Below are 17499 nucleotides of genomic sequence, written 5' to 3' on the forward strand. Positions count from 1 at the left end.
AGCTAAGCACAAGCCCAATATAGTGTGAGCTCTAGATACTGTGCCACTGCACCATTACAGTATGTGCCATGTGTCACTGCCTGTTTAACCAATATGGCTACAGCTTGAGAGACCAATTCTGACAGGAATTTGTAGTCTGCTCTAACTTCTGAAAATCTTTTATTTTTTCCAGTTAAATTGATTCAGAACTCTCCAAATCTTCATGTCTTCCGTCTAAAATGTGATTTCCGTTCGAACTGTGAGTCTCTCATGGCTGTGCTTGCTTCCTGCAAGAAACTCAGAGAGATTGAGTTTTCTGGAAGATGTTTTGAACCCACGCCATTTGGTAAGAACTGTACAACTTTGACTTCAGATGCTCCTGTGTGCAAAGTCACTCAGCACTCTAGAAGTAAAATGCAACTGATGTCTCTGGAACCTGATCTTCAGTGAGGCTTTCACAAGAGTGAAGTGTACCTCTGTCTATGATTTAAACCTTTCATTTTCATAGCTGTGTCCTCTGCTTAGTCATAGTGTTCAGTCTGCATATTCTATCGCTTTGCATCACATCTGAAATACTCTTTATTTCAACTGTTCTCTGTGTCATAGGAAATGTATCTGACCTAACTGAATTTTATTTTCCCTTTCCTAGTCACCATATTGCCAAATTTTGTTTCTCTGAAGATATTGAATCTTAAAGACCAACAATTTCCAGATAAGGAAACATCAGAAAAGTTTGGTAAGTTTATAAAACAGTGTTTCTTAATTTATTCTTTCCCTCATCATCTTCCTTCTCCTTCTTTAGTGAACCCATAGCAAAGCAAGCTGTGTACAGTTGTTCCTTGACGTCCATGGCAGTTGGGTCCAGGGCCGGCTGCTGCTACAAACACCAGAGTCGCTCTATTTCATCATATAAAATAGTGGCAGTGCTTTCCTATGCCCCACATCCCCAGACACTTTCAACCATCTCTTCACTGCCTTCAATATCTAATGCAGTGTAATTGCTATGTAAATAGTGTTACACTGTGCTGTTCTGGGCATAATGAAGAATGAAGTTGTCTGTACATGTTTGGTACAAAACCAGTTTTTATAATTTGAGCCAGTGGTTGGTCGATGTTCTTATACTTTAGCAAACTAACTTATCTATCCACTTCCCCCACAAAGAAAACAAAATGATACATATAAGAAATGTTTAAAACTTTTGACTTAAGAAATGACTATGAAGCCCAGTGTGGTTGTACACACATTGAATCCCAGCACTCCATAGGGAAAGGCAATAGGATCTCTGATTTGAGGCCAGCCTAGTATACAGATCCAGACCAAGGAAAGCCAGGGCAGGCTGAAAAAGAATATATTACCTGGAAAGCTCTCTGCCAGAGCTTCCTTGTATCTCAGTGGCAGGCAGTCCAAACTTCAGCAATGCAAGGTTCCCAGCAGGTGGTCCAGGCACAGGGAAGCTCCTCCAGCAAAGACCAACAGCTTAGAATATGATAAGCAACACAAAGGATCCTCCCAGCCGGGGTCCACAGCTCAGAAATCAGCACAGCTCTGTGTGGCTTCTACTCAGTTACCCACAAGCGGAAGCACATTCAGTGTCCCTCCCTTCTACTTTCTGTGCATCTCTTTTTCTGTCCTCCTGACTTCTTCTTCTCTATGGCTTCTTCCTATGTTCACTGCCTGTCAACTGGTTGCTTGCTCTGCCTCTTGACCTATGGTTGACTTTATTTAATTCTGTTCAACTATAAAGTGCTTGGATTAAAGGCGTGTGCTAGGGCTGACCCACACCACAACTAGAAACAGGCTTTTTCCAGTAAACAACACAATCTCGGGGTTCACAGTGTGATCAAATATCCTACAACACTGATCCTTTTTCTTTTACCTGTGAAAAGGACTGTGATAAGGTGGGGCCTCTAGGACTCCAGAGTGTCACGGTCACACGCTGCTCATGGTAGAACACCCCACTGGAGATGGTGTTGTTGTGTCTCCCACAGCACAGGCCCTGGGCTCTCTCAGGAACCTGGAGGAACTGCTCCTTCCCACTGGGGACGGGATTCACCAAGTGGCCAAACTGATTGTCCAGCAGTGTCTGCAGCTTCAGCGTCTCCGAGTCCTTGCTTTTATCAAGACTTTGGATGATGACAGTGTGATGGAAATTGGTGAGTTTACCTTTAAAAAGGGTTTCCCTCATGTGGAAGCAGCAGTCTGATTGGAGCTGCCTGCTGCAGGTGTCTAGAACGGGAAAGGCTGCCAGAGTCTTCCTCATTTCCACTATCATGCTGCTTCTTCTTCTCCTTGTGCCCTTCTGCAGACTGGGATTTATCCTGGTCTGACTGGAAGGGCAACAGCCTTTTTTTTTTTTATAGTGGCGGTGGGTGGGTTGGATGTAGGGGGTGAAGGAAGGAAGGTATAAAAGCATCCAGTCTGTGGTTTTGTTTTCCCAGGGCCAGGAATTGAACTCAGTGCCTCACCACAGTGCATACACCACAGCCCACTACAATCTGTGTCCTGACAGTTGATGTTTCAGACACCTGCCCAGGTCCTCCTTTAGTCAGCTGTTACTGACAATGTGTAAACGAAGGTTCAAAAGCTGAAATGTAGGGCTGCATCCATTTTCCTGTTCATTTTCCTGAAACATTTGTTATCTAAGTCAGTGTAGCAGTCCTGTGAAGGCACAAACCTTCACCAGTGACCTGAAGCCCAAGTTGTGTCCATTCTCCCACACTGCCTTCCACTTTCTCACATAGATGACCTACACACTGCTCTCTCTCATTGTAGCTTCATTTGCCACTCAGCTTTTCAGGTAAGGGAATCATATATAATAGGCCCTTCTTTGTCTTTTTTCACCCCAAATTGTGTTTGTGCCTTATATTCAGAGTAACCCATGAGATCAAAGTGTGTTGAGTTCGCTGCCGAGTATTGTTTCATTTTTGACCATATATGCCTTTTGTGTGTTCGTGTTATGCCCAGATCACAAGATCCCCAAAGACCACTCAGGAGCCACTTCCAATGCAAACACGCAAGGGCCTTTATTATAAGCTCTAAGCTTGGGCCCACACCATCACTGATGCAGCAGATCCCAGATGTCCTGAGCCCAGGGAGAGAGGGGTTTTTATAGATTGCAGCAAGCAAGCAAAGCAGGTTTGCATCCTGGCAAGTGTCTGACTGGTTGACATTTCTAGGGGAATGTTGCCCTTTAGACTGATTAGTTTGAGTCTGGTGCCAAACTACAAATGGCTAACTTTTATAAGATCTGAAGAAGCATCTGGACTTTCGGTCCTTTCCGGTTTCTAGATGATTGATTACTCTATGTTTGTGCCAAGTGTACATTCTTTGATTTTTCCTGGAACTGGAGTTTAGGGCTTGGTCACCCTAGTACAAAATGGAGGTTTTAAGCTAAATGGAGTCACTTTGGTCTGTTAGCCACTTAGTAGACACTTGAGTTGATTTTAGGAGTTGGTTGCTATGAAGTGCTTCTAAGAGAATTCTCATACAATGTTCATGTTTAGGTATCTCTAGGAGTAGAATTTCTGTCTTACCTCACTTAGACTGATTAAAACCACTTTTTTTTTAGTTAGATGTGTCACATGCCTGTAAGTCAACACTTGGGAGGTTAAAGGTTTCCTTGGCTAAATAGCAAGTTCAAGGCCATGCTAGATCACAGGAGACTTTAAGCATTGTTGTTCAGTGTCAGGTGGGTAGCTTGGCTTATGCGTCCAGTGGGCTAATCAATGTGCTGTTTGCTTAGATCAAAGATCCCATTTCTCTCAGGGATGGCTAGAGTGCTCAGGGTGAGGCACATGTGGTAGGCTGGGATGTGGAAAGAGTTTTCCACTGAGTGTTACAGTTTAGCTCCTTTAGGATGAAATTGCTGGTATCAGATGGCAGTCGAAACTTGATAGCTCCATAAGCCCATGATGATACCAAAAGTGTCCCAGCTCTTTGGTTAAGCTGTTGTGATGAGCATGGCAGAGGATGTGGGTGGGCGCCCCAGAAGGCAGGTCTGTGAGATGCAGGCCCAGTGGGTGCTTGACCTGCGGGCAGCTCCAGTCCTGCTGCAATGGAGTAGGCTTCAGCTGCTGCCATGGCAGCTGCACTATCACTGCCTTGATGTCCTTGATCAGCAGTCAAGCCCTGGGCATCCAGCAGTGATTCTTCCCCAGAATAAATGGAGTCTCAGATGGTCATGGTGGAGGAATTGTGTGAGCATGAGAGATGAAGCCGGCCATTACTCATGAATCAGCGATTTATAAATCTTAGGCAATGGGGAGGGGTTTGAGGGTGAATGTGTCTGATTCTCTGGGGTGAGGGACACCAGGTGCTCAATTTGCATGCAGTGGTACAGTACCTTATTTACATGCAGTAGTGTAAGGTCCTATCACAAGAAGGAGAACACAGTACTTATTATCCTATGTGTGGGGGCAGGGAAACTTCCAGATAGGATTAAAGGTCATTTGCTGTAGGGTAGGGTCTCCTTAGCATAGGGTAGGGAACTTCCAGGAATCCCTAGGTGCTTGCTGAACAGGTTCTCTCAGGAAAGGGTCAGGCCTGTAATCTTCCCTGCTGGCTATGTGACACTGCTTAGATTTCTAGGGTTCAGAAAGGGAACCTAGCTGGGAAGGGGAGTGCTGTTGCTGCATGCTGAGCTGGAGGCTATCCAGCCTCTCCAGAAGAGCCCCACAGAGCACAAAGAAACAGAGAAACCACCTTTCCATGCTGCTATGCCAGCTTTCACCCTCATCAGAGGGTGCTTCACATTCTGTCTCTAGTAGATATTACAGTCTCTCACAGGTCAGGTACTCTGTGATTTCCATGGGGTAAGAAACCCCAAAGCTTTAGTTGAGGACTTGAGGGATGTCTTTCAGATTGACTAGCATCTGAAAGAAAGGCAGAACAGAGGAAAAAGACATGACTATACCTTTCTGAGATGGGCCTCAGATGCCAGGCAGACCCTGCCTGACCCATGGGGCTTGGCTTAGAGGCACTGCCCTAGAGGTCAGGAATTCTGAGAAGAAAAACACATTATCTTAAGGCGAACTCATCTTCCTAAGGATGGTCTAGCCAGGACCCTGACCTGCTCCACAGGATTAACACTTAAAGGAGGAGCTAAGGGCATGTCTCCACCTGAGGTAGGTTCTATTCTTTTCACCATAATTAGTTCCAGAGATATGTTTAAATCTCCAGCAGTGCTCTTTAGATTATGTGAGGTCCCGAGTTTACGCCCAAACACCACACAAGTTAGTCAGTCAATCTATCCATCAATCGATTGATCTCAGCCACCTTGTCCACCTTCCTATGGTTCTTTTATATATTCTATTATATATTCATTCTACGTGCAAAGCACATGTAGAATTGTATGCTCTTTCTAGTAGACTATTGCTTTTTATCTGTGGTGGCACTTCCTGCCTTAGCTCACTTCTTGTATATTAAGACAGGCAGCCAGTATCATTTTCATGACTTTCCCTGCCTTTTACTTTAAGTTTCCTATGACGCACCAAGGCTACACAGAGAAACCCTGTCTTGTAAATCCAACAAACAAACAAACAAACAAACAAAACTGAAAAAAAGAAATAAAAATTTAATAACATATCTACCTTAGTAAGGTTTTCAAAACATTGACTCTCTTTTTCTATGGATCAAACTTGGTCATCAGTCTTGCCTAGAGGGTCTCCTTTTCTTCTGAGCCAGCTCAGTGTGGAAACAGGATTCATCTTTCAATGGACAACTGACAGGTTACTCCTAGCCAGTGTTTCAATTTTACAACTAGGAGACAGAACTTATACCATAACAACAGAGAACTGTTCCCATGTGATGTGGAGATGAAAGGAAACCAGGGGACAGCATGCCATGGATGGGGAGTGCTGAGCTTTTCTCTGGTCCTTCCAGAAGAATATTCATTCAAGGAATGAGAAATAACCCCTGACAATCACAGAAGATCTCTATTCACAACAGAGCAGAAACATCGTCTAAGGCCTCTGTCCCTAAACTCAAGCTACAGCATGATCCTGGGTGAAATCTACCCCAACCTTCCCATATTCAGTGAAAGTGGTTAGACAATTAAAAACAAAACAAAAGCTCCACTAGGTCATCACTTCCAAAGTCATGGCCCATGGTGATTGAGAACTCACCATGAGTCTGGTTCCATTTCCTTCAGAGCCCCTGCTCTCAGTAACCCTACTTAGCTATAAGTGGAAGGCACTGTAGCAGCCACTGAGAGGACAAATTTTTAGGACTGTCACCATCTCTACTCTGCAGAAATGGAGACACCATTGCTACAATGTCTCAATCCTCTGTACTGTACCATGTTTCATAGCTGTGTTTTACCTTGACATACATCCTCCTGTGAGACCAGAAGTCCTCATTGCCCTGACAACCACAACTCTCTGTGCTCAACTTTCTGGTTTCTGCTTCCCCCTTGCAATTTGAACTAGGTGGTTCCCTATTAACCAGACAGCTGTTTGGTGCTTTCAAAGGACAATCTCTCACACATCATGCTCTCACTTCCACTCTCTGGGTTGGGAGCAGTACAGTAACTTGTCACCATGATTAACCTCCTTAGGATTCTCTTTTCATAAATGTTTTATTTTCCAGCTAAGGTAGCAACCAGCGGAGGTTTTGAGAAACTTGAGAACTTAAACCTTTCCCTGAGTCACAAGATTACAGAGGAAGGATACAGACGTTTCTTTCAAGCTCTGGACAACCTGCCAAACTTGCAAGAGTTGGACATCTGTAGATATATCCCAGAATGCATCCAAGTTCAGGCCACCACTGTCAAGGCTCTGAGTCAGTGTGTGTCCCGCCTGCCCAGCCTCACCAGACTCAGGATGCTCAGTTGGCTCCTGGATGACGAGGACATGAAAGTGATCAATGCTGTGAAGGAAAGACACCCCCAGTCCAAACGCTTGTTTGTTCACTGGAAATGGATAGTGCCCTTCTCTCCAGTCACTCAGAAGTGACGGGTGCAGTGGAAGGGTAATGGCAGGTCTGAAAACCCAACTTTTAATACATTTCACTTTAACTGACTAAGGGGATAACCCCAGCATTTAGGAGACTGAGGCAGGAGATAACAATGTGGGATATATAGTAAGACCTTATTTCCACATCAAAACCATTTTACTAATTATTGTATATACAAGAATATTTACTAACTGTGAAAGGCTGATATTTTCCCATTTATTTTATATAGATGGATTTCTTTGCCTGTATTTATATCTATCTATGAATTCTGGTGTCTGGTGTCTATAGCATTCAGATGCGTGCATTGGATCCCCTGGGTCTGGAGTAATAGATGGTTGAGAACCTCCATTTGGGTGCTGTACCACACTGTGTTCTTCTACAAAACAAGTGCTCTTAGCCCTTGAGCCATCTCTCCAGATCAGGGCTACTAATTTTGTAAGAGCCCACGTGCTCATCACTGAACCTGGGAGCTATGATGAACGGTGCCTTGGCAGTCCTTGTACAGTCCTCCTGTCTAAAGACTGGAGCTTCATTCAAGTTCACACAGAGAACCTCCCATGACCAAGGTCAACAGGAATCATGTAGGGGAAAGGACCATCGATCTATGTAAAGCCACAACATGGAAGGCATATTTGATGGAGGTTAGAAATGGCCTGTCCACAGACTGAATCAGTCTTACACATGATAAAGAAAGAGACAGCTTCATCACAGGATGCAGATTAACTCTTCCTGAGAGATGCTCTTAGTCTTTGCAGGGCTCTTGTGTATTCACCAGCCTTGAGGTGGTCATGCTTGCTTACATCATCTCTCATCAATTGCCAGTGTGAGGAAAAATTGGGCTTAGAGAGGTTTAAAAAGTACTTTGTTTTCTGAGACTTTTTAGAATTTAATCTGTGAGCATGCATGTGCAATTTGGGCTTATGATTTTCCTATGAATTCATGGTCCTTGGTATATATGGTTCTATCTTAAGGACTTCTATGTATATTCATGTGGTGGTTTGGATTGGAATGGCCCCCATAGGCTCATATATTTGAATGCTTGGCCCATAAGGAGTGGCACTATTAGGAGGTGTGGCCTTGTTGGAGGAAATGTGTCACTGGGAGTGGGCTTTGGGTTTCAAATGCTCAATTCAGGCCCAGTCTCATTCTCTTTCTGCTGCTGGATGTAGAATTCTCAGCTGCATGTCCAGAACCATTTCTGCCTGTGTGGAGCCATGTTCCTGCCATGATGAAATGGACTAAGCCTCTGAAACTGTAGGCCAGGCCCTGTGAAACGTTTTCCTTTATAAGAATTGCCATGGTCAGCTGGGCATGGTGATGCTCAAGTTTAATCTCGGTGTAGTAAGAATTTTGGTTTCTTTAATAAACCCTAGTTATGATATGGCATATATTTTTGTTTTAATCCCAGATGTGGGATATGGGGCTGCTTCAGATTGTCCATACTTAACTGTGATTTGTCTTGTGCTTGGGTAGGAGCATGATTCTACCAGCTGAAGATTGTTTGTGTTTGGAATTCTGGGGAGTCTTGAGAGAGTATAAAAATGCCAGAGTCCCGAAAGAAGTGGCTGCTTCTCCTGCTGCTCCTGTTGCTCCTGCTGCTCCTGCTGCTCCTGCTGCTCCTGCTGCTCCTGCTGCTCCTGCTGCTCCTACTGCTCCTGCTGTTACTGCTGCTCGTGCTGCTGGTTGGTATTTGCTGGTTTCTGGTTTCTGGTTTCTGGTTGCTGGTTGGAGAGAGCCTGTTTGTGAAGATCAAACTTGCCCAAAGGACCTCAATGGCCCAAATAAGCAGGAATTAGTTTAATGAAAATGATGCCCCCTTTTCCTCTCTAAAATTTTATTATTTCCTACCTAGTTTTGGGGGGCTGGAAGAGATGGACGTGGCATAGGGAGGCAGAAAAAGAATCCAAACGTGTAGCCAAAAATACCGCTATATCCTAACACTTGGGAGACAGAGGCAGCTCTCTTTAAGTCAGGATAACCAGGGCTGTTACCTAGAGAAACTCTGTCTTGAAAAAGCAAACAAACAACAACAACAACAACAACAAAAAGAGTTGTTCTGGTCATGGTGTCTCTTTACAGAAATAGAACACTGACTGAGACAATCAAATTGATTATGACAGTCATTTATATCATAAAGTATATTGAAACATCACTATTCACCTACCTGGTATACTTCAAATATGCGTGCTTTTTAACCTACTAATTATGTCTCCATTAAGCTGAGGGAAAGCTTTTTTTTTAATTAAGAAAAGCATTGGGTATGTCTAATAAAGTTATACAGTAGGCCTTCTTTTAATTCTCTCTGGATTATTTCTTTTTTGTCTGTGTTATTTCTATACTTAATATAGAAAATCAAGTTTATGGTGTAGCTCAAAGATGATTCACCTGGTTAGTATTCATGAGGCCCTGAGCATCATCCCCAGCACTGGAAAGAAAAGCTTAGCTTCAAAGCATTGACTTAGGCTGTTTCTGTTGAGACAAATTGGTCATCATTTTGATTATCTGCTATGTTAATGCCTTTCAGAGTCCTCTGAAAAGACAGGACTCATGAGGATATTTACACAGGGAAGTTTGGGGAAAGTGTGACACAGTCATTAGCTCTAGCTCTAGCTGGGGACTGGACTAAAGAGACTGGCTTGTAAGGAATAGGAGAAACTCTGACCACACTCAGGCTTTCCAGCCTTGTCTGAGAAACCCTGGTGTTTAGAACAATGCCTTGCAGGACAAAACCGTGATACCAAAGCTTGTAGGACCGTGGAGCTGCAAGGCTGTATTTAGCTGCAAGAGACCTCAAAATGAGCAGCTTAGCCACTGTGTGCTGCCTCAGGTGCTTATGCATGGAGATGGTTGGTGCTGCAGGGACCTCCTTACCTCTCCAGAACCAGCAGGAACCACCAGGTGTCTCAGCAGCGCCCTCTACTGACCACACTGTGCATGCAGCGATGACAGGGGAGTGATGTTCAGAACAGGAAGCCTGGAACTGCATGGATGCTTAACTTAGAAAGAGGAAGCAATGGAGATCCAAGATGGCACCAAACACACAGGGTGTCTGATCTGCAGGACAGAGACTAGGGACCAAGCTGGGAGCTACAGACCATGAGACCTGAAGAGCCCTAGGTGAGAGGAGCCCACAAAGTGCAGAGCACAGGTGGGTTCGGCCTCAGGCAACCCAACTGACCAAATGGAGGAGTGCCTAGTCCCCAGAGTCTGGACCAGTGCTGTCAGTGAACTGCTGCCATGTGCTGTATCAGGGACTCGGTATCTGAGACTGAACAGTGGGCGGTGTTACACTGTCTTGGAGCTGCTTGCCTGGGGGGGAAAATGCAGGAAAATGGGTGGTTCTGACCGCAGACTGACCTATGAGTCCTGAGAAAGCCCAGGGGCTGGCGACCATATGGACCCAAAACCCAATGAAGCCAAGCACGAGTGACTCCTCTGTGCTCTCTGTCTCACTCTCTGACTGATCTGTGGGCAGGCTGTCAGAGGGAGACCTGAGCGTGTGTATCTGGGCCCTCCAGCCACAGCTCCAAAGCTGCACACTTGAGTTGACTGATCTAAGGCCTCATGTTCTGAATGGATTGGGCAGAAACCTCCATCCCTGGGGACTGTTCCCTCACACTTGAGCAGAACTATTCTAGCCTGAGCGGATGGGCAGATGCCTAGCTAGCCACCACAGCTCAGCAGAGGCTCCCACGCTCTTGGAAGGGTCTGATCCAGCCTGAGGCGATCACGCAGAAAACTATCCTCTTGCCCCAACATCACAATTCCGAACATCTACGCTCCCAATACAAGGGCACCCACATTTAAAAATTGAATCAAGATCAGATAAACAAATTAAATAGTCATATTTCTCCTATAGAAATAGAAGCTGTCATTAAAAGTCTCTCCCAAAAAGCCCAGGGCCAGATGGTTTCAGCACAGAATTCTATCACACCTTCAAAGAAGAGCTAATACTGATACTCTTCAAGCTACTCCACAAAATAGAAATGGATGGAACCTTACCAAACTCCTTCTATGAGGCCACAGCCATACTGATACCTAAGCCTCACAAAGATCCAACAAAGAAAGAGAATTTCAGACCAATTTCTCTTAGGAATATTGATGCAAAGATACTCAATAAAACACTCACAAACCAAATCCAAGAACACATCAAAGACATCATCCACCATGACCAATAGGCTTCCTTCCAGGCATGCAGGGGTGGTTTAATGTACAGAAATCCATCAATGTAATCCACCATATAAACAAACTGAAAGAAAAAAACCACATGATCATCTCCTTAGATGATGAAAAAGCATTTGACAAAATTCAACTCTCATTCATGTTTAAAGTTTTGGAGAGATCAGGGACACAAGGCACATACCTCAACATAATAAAGGCTATATACAACAAGCCAATAGCCAACATCAAATTAAATAGAGAGAAACTCAAGGAAATGCCTCTAAAATCAGGGACTGTGCAAGGCTGCCCACTTTGTCCATATCTCTTCAATTGGGTTCTTGATGTTCTAGCAGAGCAATAAGACCAAAAAAAAAAAAAATAGAGATCAAGGGGATCCAAATGGGAAAGGAGGAAGTCAAAATATTCCTCTTCACAGATGATATATTAGTGTACATAAGTGACTCCCAAAATTTCACCAGAGAACTCCTACAGCTGATTAAGCACCTTCAGCAAAGTGCTTGGATACAAAATTAACTCAAAAAAGGCAGTAGCCTTCCTGTATACAAATGACAAATGCACTGAGAAAGAAATTAGGAAAACTACACCCTTCACAATAGCCACAAACACTATAAAGTAACTAGGAATAACTAACCAAGCAAGTGAAAGACTTGTTTGAAAAAAAAAAACCTTCAAATCTCTGAAGAAGGAGATTGAAGATGATATCAGAAGATGGAAAGATCTCCCTTGTTCATGGATCAGAAGAATTAACATAGTAAAAATGGCCATCTTACCAAAAGCAATTTACATATTCAATGCAATCCCTATCAAAATATCTACACCATGTTTAAAAGACATTGAAAGATCAATTCTCAATTTCATATGGAAAAACAAAACAAAACAAAAAAACTAGAATAGCTAAAAACAATCCTGTACAATAAAAGATTCTCCGGAGGAATTTCCTTATTCAATCTCAATCTGTACTATAGAGCAACAGTAATTAAAACAGCATGGTACTGGCATAGCAATAGGCTGGTTGGCCAATGGAATTGAATCAAAGACCCAGAAATAAATCCACCATATATGGACTCTTGATTTTTAACAAAGAAGCCAAATCTATTGAATGGAAAAAGGATAGCTTCTTCAACAAATGATGCTGGTCTAACTGGACGTCGACATGTAGAAAGATGCAAGTAGATCCATATTTATGCACAAAACTCAAGTCTAAGTGGATTAAAGACCTCAACATAAAACCAGAGACACTAAATCGGTTAGAAGAAAAAGTGGGGAAGAGCCTGGAACACATTGGCACAGGAGACAACTTCCTGAATGGAACATCAACAGCCCAGGCTCTAATGTCAACAATTAATAAATGGGACCTCATGAGGCTGAGAAGCTTCTGTAAGGCAAAAGACACTGTCAACAGAACAAAGTGATAGCCTACAGACTGGGGAAAGATCTTCACCAACCCTACACCTGGCAAAGGACTAATGTCCAAAATATATAAAGAGCTCAAGAAATTAAACACCACCAAACCAAATAACCAATTAAGATATGGGGCTCAGAACTAAACAGAGAATTCTCAACAGAGGAGTATTGAATGGCTGAGAAACACTTAAAGAAAAGCTCAACATCCTTCATCATCAAAGAAACGAAAATGAAAATGACTCTGAGATTCCATCATACACCCATCAGAATGGCTAAGATCAAAACTCAAGTGACAGCTGACAAGGATGTGGAAAAAGGGGAACACTCCTTCATTGCTGGTGGGAGTGCCAACATGTACAACCACTTTGGAAATCAATCTCGCACTTTTTCAGAAAACTAGGAATAGGGTTACCCCAAGACCTAGATATTCTACTCTTAGGAATATACCCAAAAGATGCTCCACCACACAACAAGGACATATGCTCAACCATGTTCATAGCAGCCTTATTTGCAATAGCCAGAACCTGGAAACAACCTAGAAGCCCCTCAGTCAAAGAATGGATAAAGAAATTGTGGTACATTTGCACTATGGAATACTACTCAGCTAGTAAAAACAAGGAAATTCTGGAATTTGCAGGCAAATGGATGGAACTAGAAATGATCATCCTGAGTGAGTTAACCCAGACCCAGGAAGATACACATGATATATACTCACTTATAATTGGACACTAGACCAACAGAGATGTCCCCTGAAATTCTTCACTTAGCCAGAGATTGGGATAGATACTGGGACTTCCTATTGTGACTCTAGGTTTGGGAGATAAGAAAGAATGGAGAAATAGAAGGATCCAGAGGGGGCCAAGAAACCTACAAGGAGACCATTAAGGCTGGCAGATCAGGACCCAGGCCAATCAGCTCACACTACTGTACCAAGCAAGGACAATGCATGCAGTAAACCTAGAATGCCTATTCAGATCTAGCCAATGGATACCACATTATCCACAGTTGTGTGCAGAGCATGGACTGACTCAGACATGAACTCTGGTGTCCCATATTAGACCACTTCCCCTTGCTGGGGAGGTCTGGTGACAGAGGAAGAGTAAGCAGGCTACCAGGAAGAGACCTGATAGGCTGTGATTTTATAGTGGGGGACATAGTGGAGGAATAGGGTGAAAGAGGGAGGGAGGGGAATGGGAAAATACAAATGAAGAGATAACAAATGTGTAATCTGAATAAATTACTTAATTTTAAAAAAGAAACAGGAGGCAATGACTTGGTAACTGACTTAACTCATTAAATGTAGTAGCACGGGTGGAAAAGAACCTAGGTGAGCTGTGTACAGTAGCACATGTGTAAACTCAGCTACTCTGGAGGCTGAGGCAGGAGAAGCACAAGTTCAAGGCCAACCTGGGCAATCTAGACACAGTCTCAAAATAAAGTCAAGGACGCGTTGAAGGGGCTGCTCAGTGGTAGAGCACTGGCCCAGCATTTGTGAGGCCCTGAGTTTGGTCCCTAACATTGCAAAGAAAAAAGAAACCTTTTACTAAGGGTCAGTGGTCCTGGTCCATTTCCTGTAACCTCAGAAGAAAACAAAAAGTAGAGTTGTAGATCCTAATCCCAGTCGGTACATCTACCAAACAACCCCTGCACCTAAGGCTCAGGAAACATTGCAGAAGAGGGTGAGGAAAGATTGTGAGAGCCAGAGGATCAGGCAGTTTGCTGTGAGACCACGTCTTCCGGTAATGTCTGCACCCATAAAGCCATGAAGTCTAAGCAACATGACTGCCCTAATCTGACCTGAATGAGGATGACACCAGTGACCCTACCAAACTGGATGGCACAAGACCAGGTGGCCTCAACCCTACACAAGGAACTACAGGCAACTGAGGAATACTGAGACTGGGAGAAACAGTCTTCCTCAGGGAGGAGCACACAGGTTGGTGTGTTCTCTGGTGGACCTACCTCACAACAATTACAGGGCGACCACAGAGAACACACATGGACACTCTTAACACAGAAAAGAAAGTCTTTCTCACCAGCTGGTGGCTGCATTGGCACTTGCCCAATTCATGCGCCCCCCACCCTCACTGTTCTTTGTCATTGACACACAAAGCCACATCCTGGTTGACATTTAGCAGGAAGAGCTAACAGAAGCAGAACTACAGAAGCCAACTTAGCACATTTAGGGATTTTTTGGATCCAGGAACCATGGGCCGCTGTTCATTGATTAGGTTTTGTTTCTGTTTTGACAGATGTTAGGGCCTACATGCTGGGCTTAAAGTCAGAATGGTGCTTCCAACATGGCATTAATTGGGCAAGGGTCTGGAGGCCTGTTACAAAAACATATACACAAGTAACATTATATAGATTGTAGGTTGTATTTAGGCATATATATTTATACATATATATGTATATATATAACTACAATTAATGCAAAAAGAAGTCGTGAATTTAAAAGAAAACAAGAAGAGACAAATATAGATACAAGGGAGGATTTGGAGGAAGGGAAGAAGAGAGAGAGAGAAATGATGTAATTACACTATAATCTCAAAAATAAAGGGAAAAATGAAAAAATCAAAAACCTAGTTAAATTTCCAACTTCCCTTTCTGATCCCACACTCAGTATGCCAGTTTGCCTCAACTTCCTCTATCCTTCCACTGCACCCATCTGGGCAGAATCTACTCTCAGCTGCCTTTCTGAGCGTCTCCTGTACATCCTTAGAAGAGTTAACTCATTTTCAATCCTTTTTAGAAACTGTGGTGGCTTGAATAAGAGTGGCCCTCATAGACACACATTGATATGCTTCTGAAGAGGCTTTAGGAGATGCGGTCTTGTTGGAGTAGGTGTGGCCTTGTTGGAGAAACTATGTCACTGGGCATGGGCTTTGGGGATTCAAATGCCAAAGACAGGCGCAGTGTGTCACTCTCTCCCTGCTGCCTGCAGATCCAGATGTAGAACTCCCAGCTGCCTCTCCAGCACCATGCCTGTCTGCATGTCGCCATGCTTCCAGTCATGATTATGATGGACTAAACCCCTGAACCTAGTCCCAATCATGTCTCTACACAGAAACAGAAACCTTAACTAAGACATAAACCAAAACCCACTGAAATAAAGTTTACATTAAATTACAGTACACAGAAAATATCACAATTGGATCAAGTAAGAAAAGGGATAAAAATATAGAGTTATGAATAACAGCGACTTCAGATATGATTTTATTAACATAAAAAACCCAACAGAAATCCAGAGAATTTTGTGGAATTTCTCTGTGGAAGAGTCTTCACCTCAAATCAAATTTTCATTTATGTCATCTCCCACAAGGTTTTACCTCCTCTGTTGCACCAAAACAGCTGTTTTAGCATCCTAGAGACCTCCACACTGGTACATCCAATGACTATCTATCTACCTACCTATCTATCTATCTATCTATCTATCTATCTATCTATCTATGTTCTGTCTATCATCTGTGTATCTATGTAATCTATCTGTATCTATTCTCTGTCTATCTCCTATCTATCATCTATCTCCTATCTATAATCTATCTCGTATCTATCTCTCATCTATTTTTCTATCATCTATCTATTTATCTTCTATTTATCTATGTATCTGTCTAATCTAACCTTTCCCCCACTAAGTCAATTAGTGCTGATCATGTGACTGTGGGCATGGGGCCATCAACTGGAGCTTGGGAGAACTACAAGCAGCCAAAATTTTTGAAAAAAAAAATGGTTCTCTTTCCTTCTGCATCTATCAACTGTTCATAACTCTTCAGTAAGAAAGGGGGTCTGGAGAAAACTTCACTCATCCATGAGAGAATTTTGACTGGATTAATTGTGTGTAGATATTGTGCAATTAACCACAGCTGGTGTGAGTTCATGAGTGCAATAGTCATGTGAAATCCAGCAGTTTTCATTTCATAACACCCTCCCATCATCCTTCTCTTACACTCTTTTCAGTTCCTCTTCTACAGTGTTCCACTGAGCCTTGGTAGTACAAGAGGAGACACTGGGAAAGACATCTCATTTTACAAAGACACTTTTCATTTAGGGCTCAGCCTCTGTCTTTTACTATGCTGACTAATCTTGGCTGTTAATTTGACTCCATCTGGAATCATGTAAAACACCAAGGTGCTGGAAACATCTGTGAAGGACTTCCCTGATTGGATCATATGAGGTGAGAAAGGCCACCCTAAATTAAGGCCATACCTTCTAGTGTCAACCTACATAAAGACATGAAAGAATGATGGTTTTGGCTTTTTCCTGCTTCTCCCCCACCCCACTTTTACTGGAAAATCCATCTGCCCTGTTGCTGAGGCATTCCTTCACTAGCATTACAAGTTACGTCTTTGGGATTGCAGTGTAGACTGAAGACCAGCTGAGACATCCAGCCTTGTAGACTGACCCAGATTTTTGGCCTTTCTAACATAACAAAGAATATTCATTGTTGAACTGGCTGGACTGGATCAGAGCCTGTAAGCCACTAAATTCCATATGTATATGTAAACACACACACACACACACAGAGGGGGGAGGGAGAGAGAGAGAGAGAGAGAGAGAGAGAGAGAGAGAGAGAGAGAGAGAGAGAGAGAGAGAGAGAGAGAGAGAGAGAGACAGAGAGACAGAGAGAGACAGAGAGGGAGACAGAGAGAGAGACAGAGAGACAGAGAGAGAGAGACATAGAGAGAGAGACAGAGAGAGAGAGAGAGAGAGAGAGAGAGACAGAGAGAGACAGAGACTATTAGTTTGTTACATTAGAGAACCAACTAATACACTGACTCTCAGCACTTTCATGAATTATGCATCTCAACATCAACTGCTACTGGCTACTAAAGAAAGCTACTCTGGCTAAGGTTGAGAGCAGCCCAGGTCTACAGGTATCAACATAAATATTAAGAAGACCTTCAACAACATGGCCAGTTCACAAACGAGCAATAGTGGTGTCTTCCTTCCCCAACTTTGAATGAGGATTACAAAATCAGGTAG

At 43.3% G+C, this 17499-nt stretch overlaps 2 protein-coding genes across 2 annotated transcripts in view; both read left to right on the forward strand.

Moving 5' to 3' along the window:
* LOC311609453 (baculoviral IAP repeat-containing protein 1a-like) overlaps positions 1 to 8506 on the forward strand; it is a 64408-nt gene extending 55902 nt beyond the window's left edge. Inside the window, exons 14-18 of the mRNA XM_084802564.1 lie at positions 173 to 325; positions 629 to 715; positions 1968 to 2132; positions 6565 to 6955; positions 8404 to 8506. Coding sequence (XP_084658690.1) covers positions 173 to 325; positions 629 to 715; positions 1968 to 2132; positions 6565 to 6929 — 770 coding nt within the window. The 3' untranslated portion in view covers positions 6930 to 6955; positions 8404 to 8506. The remainder of the gene's footprint in view (positions 1 to 172; positions 326 to 628; positions 716 to 1967; positions 2133 to 6564; positions 6956 to 8403) is intronic.
* Positions 2115 to 17499, forward strand: part of LOC311609454 (baculoviral IAP repeat-containing protein 1b-like) — a 64114-nt gene continuing 48729 nt past the window's right edge. The window contains exon 1 of the mRNA XM_084802568.1: positions 2115 to 2132. The gene's annotated coding sequence lies outside the window, so the exon portion shown is untranslated. The remainder of the gene's footprint in view (positions 2133 to 17499) is intronic.

Source organism: Acomys minous, assembly GCF_964271855.1.
Source record: "Acomys minous genome assembly, chromosome: 11".
NCBI classification, from domain to species: Eukaryota; Metazoa; Chordata; class Mammalia; order Rodentia; family Muridae; genus Acomys; species Acomys minous.